The sequence below is a fragment of the Hemicordylus capensis genome, chromosome 7 (genome assembly GCF_027244095.1).
Source record: "Hemicordylus capensis ecotype Gifberg chromosome 7, rHemCap1.1.pri, whole genome shotgun sequence".
NCBI classification, from domain to species: domain Eukaryota; kingdom Metazoa; phylum Chordata; class Lepidosauria; order Squamata; family Cordylidae; genus Hemicordylus; species Hemicordylus capensis.
This window is the reverse complement of record NC_069663.1, coordinates 2,814,591-2,821,049: the sequence shown is the minus strand read 5'-3', so window position 1 is coordinate 2,821,049 and position 6,459 is coordinate 2,814,591. Positions and strand designations below refer to the sequence as shown.

Below are 6,459 nucleotides of genomic sequence, written 5' to 3'. Positions count from 1 at the left end.
CCTTCGGCCCAGGACTCAGCAGGGTCTTTTGGTGTTTTGCAGGGCTCTCCTCCAGACACGGTCCTCCACAGTGGCCAGGCTGAAGGCATACCTGGCTTCCCTCTTCAGCCTGGACAAAGATCCAGAAGAGCATTCCCTCGCAGAGGTGGCCTTCTTTGTGGAGGTGAGCAGCGTCTTCCTCAGGGTGGGCTTCTCTGAGAGGAGGGTCTGGCCCCAGAGGCTGATGGATGTTTTCCTCCTTTCCCTCTTTTAGCTGCTCCTGAAAGACCAAGACTTTGCTGCCTTAGAGAAGACCTGGACGCTCCTGGTAGCGTGGCTAGTCCACCCCAGCCAGAACATCCGCTACCTGAGCGAAAGGGGACTTCTCCAAATTTATGGCACCCTGAAGGCGGTGAGTGAAATCCCTGGGCATGGAGCATCCCTAGGCATGGAGACTCCTCTCTTTGGGGAGCCCTTCCTGAGGCTGGTGTTCCTAGGCATCCCCAGGTGTGATCGGGAGATTTCTCCAGTTGGGTGCATTCAGTCTGGGGAACCCTTGCCACAGGACGAAGGAGAAATCCTTAAGGGAAGGCACAGGAATGCATCTCTCAGTAGGAGCCTGATTCCCCACGTGCTCCAATGCCGCATTCTCCCCGCTCTTTGTGCCTCTGGGATGGCTTGAGTCATCTCCTCCCCAAGGCAGTGGATGGTGGCCAAGCAGCATCAAACACGGACAGCTCTGTGGTCCGTTTAGCAGTGGGTGGACTAGCATGTGTTTTCAAGGATCCACCTTTTCCCTCCCTAGGCGAAGAAACTCCAGGATTTTAGTGCCGGGATCCTGGGAGGGCTCAGGACCTCCAGTCTGGATGCCACTTTGGGGGTCCTGGCCTTCATGGAGCGGCTGAGGCACTGTCCATCAGAACACCAGGCCACGGTGAATGCTGTCCTGGCTGCCCTGTGCCGCCCTCTCTTCCACCACGTGAGTACTTGCACGCCAGCCCTCCGCCCCGGCTCTATGAGGGCCGGCCAACCTGCAGGTTCTGACTGGGTTGGAGAAGGGAAACCAGACACCCCCTAGAGACCCATGCAAGCTCTTCATCAATTATGGAGGTGAGGAATTCCTCCCTAATAACAAGCCCTGTTCTTCTTTGTAGGAGGAGAATAAGATCCGAAGGGCAGCCATGAGGACCCACCTGGATCTCTTGCAGCACCACCACCACCACCACAAGGGTACAGAGGAGAACATCACGACCCTCATCGCGGTGCTGATGCATGTGGAGGATGAAGACCTGGAGGTAGCACAGGTGAGGGCCCCCTTCTTCCTGCCACCCCTACAAAGGTGTTTAGGCTTCCCCAAGTCCAGCCACCCAGTGGCAGGCCCCAGAGTTAGCCTCATGGGGTGGTGAATCCACGAGCTGTCCTGCTGTGGTTTGGCCCATCCAGGCCCTACTCCTTGAAGCCCCCTAAGAGGTTTCTTGGAATCCCTTGGCAGCCTTTTTCACTCCCATTCCGGTCTTTCTTTTGGCAGGCTGCGAAGGACAATCTGAGCCTCCTGGCGGAAGCCCTCCTATGGCACCTGGAGGGCAAGCTGCTGGCGCGGGACACTTACAGCCTGCAGGAGCTGCTCCACAAGATCGCCAAGCGTCTGGTAAGGGCAGGCCCTCCCTGTCCATCCCTCGGCTCAAATGGCTCAAGGACCTTTGGGCGATGCTTTGCTCACTCGGGATTTGTCTTTGCTCTTGATCCCAGATTCGGCAGCTCGGCACAGAGATCGCCGTGGAGATGGAGGCCACCAAGATCCTGGGCTTCTTCCGCAGCGAGCAGCCTTCAGTGAGGAGAACGGCTGCCCTGCTGATCGGTAAGCGAAACAAGACTTTGGGGTCTCCCTTAGTGGGTCGTCTTGGTGGGCAAAGGTTCATTCTCTTGGAAGGCACAGCCAGAAGGGTGTGGAGGGGCAGGAGCTGTTCCCTCCCCAGGAGGACTGGCCCAGTGAGCGTTAACGAGGTCTCTTGGTTTAATTTCCTTCCAAGGTGACGTAAGAGTCCCTGGAGGAATGGCTCAATCTGTCAGTCCCAGAGGGAGCAGAGAGGGGAGGACTTCCTCTCCTGAATGATGGGAAGTGGGCTGTCCATGCGCAGGGTCCTGAACTGTGGTCCCATTTCCTTCCACCCTTGTTTTTAGGTCACCTGGTCCACAAAAAGGGCAGCATCCTCACTGAAGGAAACATAGAGACCTTCCATGCTGGTAAGTGCCGGTTTCTGGGTGGGAAGGGGAGGTTTCTGTGAGGGGAGAGGCCTAGATTTAGGGACCACAGAGCTGGAATGGGCCACCTGTCCCCTCAAATGGAAGGTCCTGCTTGCATCCTCAGGGATGCTCAGCAGTAGGGTTTCCCAGAGTGCAGGGGAGAAAGAGTCAGGACTTGCGCCCTCTTGGTGTGGAAATGGTGGGGCTTGGCCAAGGGTGGGGTGATCTCTTCATGCCATTTCTGAACCTTCTCCTTCATCCCTCCAGCGCTGGAGAGCTTGCTTGGCGACCATGACCCCGAGGTCGGGAGAGTTGCCTGCAAGACAGAGAAGATCGTGAAGAAGGCCTTTTCCCTCCACTCCCGGCACGGGCTGCGGGCTGCCGTTCGGCGCTTGTGGGCGGGCTGTAAGAAGAAGAGACACCCGCCAGAGTACGGTGATCTCTCCACCTGACCGACTGGTGAGTAGACCAAGGCAGGGCTTCACTTGAAGGGGCCCCGATGGTTAGGGAGGGGGCTGGGGCTGCAGGAAGGGTGGGCAGGAATCTGGGCAACCCTCCCTCGTGTTGGAATGCCAACTTCCGCCCATGTGGCTGGTTGTACCAGTAGCCCAAGGGAAAGAGGAAATCTCTCTCTTCCCTCTGGGAAATGAGGACACGGATATTCTGCCAGGAGTCCCTGGTGCTTGGTGGTGTCATGGGGGAGAGTGTGAGAAGACCCCCCTATCTCTGAACCAATGTCCTTCTCTCTTTCCAGGAACAACAGCCCCGTGCTCTCCCCTTGAAGATCAGCAGCTGAAGGGAGGTTCAGGAAAGACCGTGCAGCGCAGGGGCCTCCCAGAAGACCTCCTTCAACCGCGTGGACACAAGATCTGTCCACAAGAAGACATCCAGCAGGGAAGTGCAGTTCTGTCTGAGGAGTGAGGGGGAAGCAGGCTCCACTCCCCTGGCCCAAGGAAGCCCCGCCTCTGGGGTGCAGAAGCCCCTCCCCTTGCTTCTGCTGGCAGGCTGTGGGAGGAGGCTACAGGACCACCCTGCCCCCAAGTGGCCCTTTGGAACCAGTCTTGGGCTTCCCTTGGGTCCGGGGAGGCTGTGTGGCCCCAGCAGGAGGGCAAGGTCACCGCCTCCCTCCATTCTCACCAGCTGGCCAGGGAGCACCCCCTCCTCCTTCCACCTTTCTCCCCTTCCCCAGCGGCCTGGCTTCCCCTGGCAGGGGAAGCCCCATCCAGGCATCCGCCCCCTCCCCTGCCGAGGGTGTGCTCCTCCCCCCCTCCACTCCCGCAGCCACGCCTCACTCCCCCCTCCGCTCCCTCCTCCTTCCTCCCAAACCGGTGCAGCAGCAGAGGAGCCTGGGAGACTCTGGGGGCCCCCTGCAGCCCCAGTAGCGCCCCCTGGTGCTGCCCGGTGGCAGGCCAGAGAATCCTCCTCTCCCTCCTGCTCCATGCTGTGGCTGCACAGTGGGGAGCCCGAGGTCAAGCAGAATTCTCTGGCTTGCCCCCCCCTCAACCCCCAGCCCCCTGCCCAATCCCCACTTGCTGGGCTGCCGGAGTGGAAAGGGAGGAGGAGCAGGGCAACCCCACTGACGCTGCTTTGTGCTTCTTGCAGGCTTGTGCTGCTGCTGGGCGGCTGGAGGAGTCGATCCGCCCCAGAAGAGGAGACCAAGTGAACGTGCCTGCAAGGAGCGGGGGTGGGGTGGGGTTGGGGGCTGGCTGGGACTCCCCCCAATTTTGTTTGCCCTGCCATTCCCTTCTTCTGTGTGACCCTGGGCTTCCTCCCTTCCCTCCTTCCCTTCCTCCCTCCCCCTCCCTCCCAGGGACAGAATGGGCTTTGCTGGTCGCCCTGTTGGGGGCCGAGTAGGAATTTTTGGCTTTCCAACAGATTGGCCGAGATGGAAAGTTTTTTTGCCTACTCCATTCTGTCCTGTTTTGTTTCCTTTAGTTAGAAAGTTAAGTGATGACTTGTATCCTAATTAAGTATATGAATAAAGTTGCCCCTTTTGTTAAAAACCATCCCATCGTTTCTGAGTTCCTCTTTTCTTCTCGTCTCCCTTGGAGCATTTGTGCCCACAGACTCCCAAGCTCACCTCTTGGCTGAGGGAGACGCTGCTACACTGCTACAGGTCCATGCAAATGCCTCTTGCTTGGAAGCACTCACTCAGACAATTGGCTTGGATCACTCCAGAGGAGCCCACTTGAGGTTTGCCGCCAATGAGGTTTGCTGAGCACAGGATCCTGGGAGCAAGCTGCACCTTCCAATCGAGTGCCCGGAAAGCACAGCCTTGGCAAGGCCTGGCAAGCTTACAAACCAACATTGACTCCCTCCAATACAGCCAAATATGAAATGTGATTCCATTCCAGTGATTAAAAAGTCCTGCCAAGTATGAAATGCCATTTGTGCAGGAACAAGGCCTTGACCTCCTCTTGTGCTCTTCACATTTCTGTTTTGAATGCGTATTTGCTTCCTTCCCGTGCTCTGTAATAAGAAGCTGGCAGGGATCAAGAGGTCACAGCTCCCGTTTGACAGTGTGGTCTGGTTGGGGAAAGAGTCCTGCTGTTTGGTTTTTGGAGGGAGGAGAGGTTTGGATTGGATTGGATTGGTTTTTTTTTTTTAATTGGGGGAGCTAGCATTTATTTTGATTGGTTGGTTTGGTTTTTTTTTCAAATTCAATTTTTATTATTTTTAACAATATTAATATGTCATTGATTACGAATAGACAAAAGTGGACTTCCTGCACACATCTCTTCGTGAATCATCAGCTATAAAGTTTACCCTTGCTATAATAATAGTTCAAAACATAAATTTAAATCCTTACAAACACAGCTAATCTACCCAACCTGCAGGGTTTTTTTTACTAAATTTCGAACCCTACTGTAAAGTCCATAGTAGAAAAATAGTTCTTTAGATACTACAAGAATGGTTTCCAACCTTCTTTGAAGCATTCCAAATTTTGGTCTCTTATTAGTGTTGTAAGTTTTGCCATCTCCGCATATTCCAAAAATTTTATCAGCCAATCTTCTTTTGAAGGCACTTCATTACTCTTCCATTTCTGTGCATATATCATTCTAGCCACCGTCGAAGCGTACATAAAAAGCGTTGAGTTAGTTGTAGAAATTGCACCTTCTATTATTCCCAGCAGGAAGGATTCTGGCCTCTTAGGAAATGTCATTTTAAATATTTTCTTTAACTCATTATATATCATCTCCCAATATGCTTTAGCCTTCCCACAGCTCCACCACATAGGAAAAAAAGTGCCTTCAGACTGTCCACACTTCCAACATTTGTTTGATACATTTTTATACATTAATGCCAATTTTTGGGGTGTCAGATACCATCTATACATTATTTTGTAATAATTTTCTTTTAAAGCATAACATGCAGTCAATTTTAAATCGGTTAGTTTCGGAAAATTGGAGGGGGGGAAGAGAATAAAAGGAGGCTCGCCTGCAGCAGAAAGTTAGTGAAAGCTGGAGGAAGAGTTTAAAGTTGGCGCTAAAGCTGGAATTAGAGCTGACTAGGAGTAAGACCCTGAGGCTATTCACATGATAGTGCTGGGATGCGGAGGGCGGGCAGTGGGGTAGGCAGAGTCCAACTCATCTTTCCTCCAGATGATTCTTCTGCTTTTCTTCAGGTATACTACCATGCGCTCACATGATCCTCACTGCTCCCAGCAGTGTGGATCTTTGGAGGCTGGGATGACACATCCCAGCCGTTGGATATCCCACAATGCATAGTGTGTCGAGCGTGGTGCATTGGGGGATAGGAACATACGAAGCTGCCAGTCAGACCATTGGTCCATCTAGCTCAGTATTGCCTACACAGACTGGCAGCAGCTTCTCCAAGGTTGCAGGCAGGAATCTCTCTCAGTCCTATCTTGGAGATGCTGCCAGGGAGGGAACCTGGAACCTCGATGCTCTTCCCAGAGCGGCTCCATCCCCTGATGGGGAATCTCTTATAGTGCTCACACGTCTAATCTCCCATTCAAATGAAACCAAGGCAGACACTGCTCAGCTAAGGGGGGAAGAAACGCTTGCTACCACAAGACCAGCTCTCCTCTCCTCTGAGACGGGCGCTCTAGGCACCCATCTCTGTGTGCACTCAGGCAACAAGCAGCCTGAGCACCCATCTGATCCCAGTGCCAGGGTAAAGGGCACACTCGCACCCTAAACTTTGTCTAAAGGCCAGGCTTCAAAGTGGGGTTAGGCGGGCCAGCAGCACTGTGATCCATAGGGATGCCTGCGC

The 6,459-nt window shown here is 54.0% G+C and overlaps 1 protein-coding gene across 1 annotated transcript; it reads left to right on the top strand.

Annotated features, from left to right (window-relative positions):
- The first annotated feature begins 273 nt into the window (after window positions 1-273).
- On the top strand, window positions 274-3,154 carry LOC128333172 (uncharacterized). The gene is made up of 8 exons (XM_053268330.1): window positions 274-391; window positions 785-958; window positions 1,134-1,283; window positions 1,508-1,627; window positions 1,729-1,837; window positions 2,161-2,223; window positions 2,491-2,682; window positions 2,978-3,154. Exons 2-7 carry the CDS (start codon window positions 872-874, stop codon window positions 2,673-2,675), a joined length of 714 nt encoding a protein of 237 aa, XP_053124305.1. The 5' UTR covers window positions 274-391; window positions 785-871; the 3' UTR covers window positions 2,676-2,682; window positions 2,978-3,154.
- The last annotated feature ends 3,305 nt before the right edge of the window (window positions 3,155-6,459 follow it).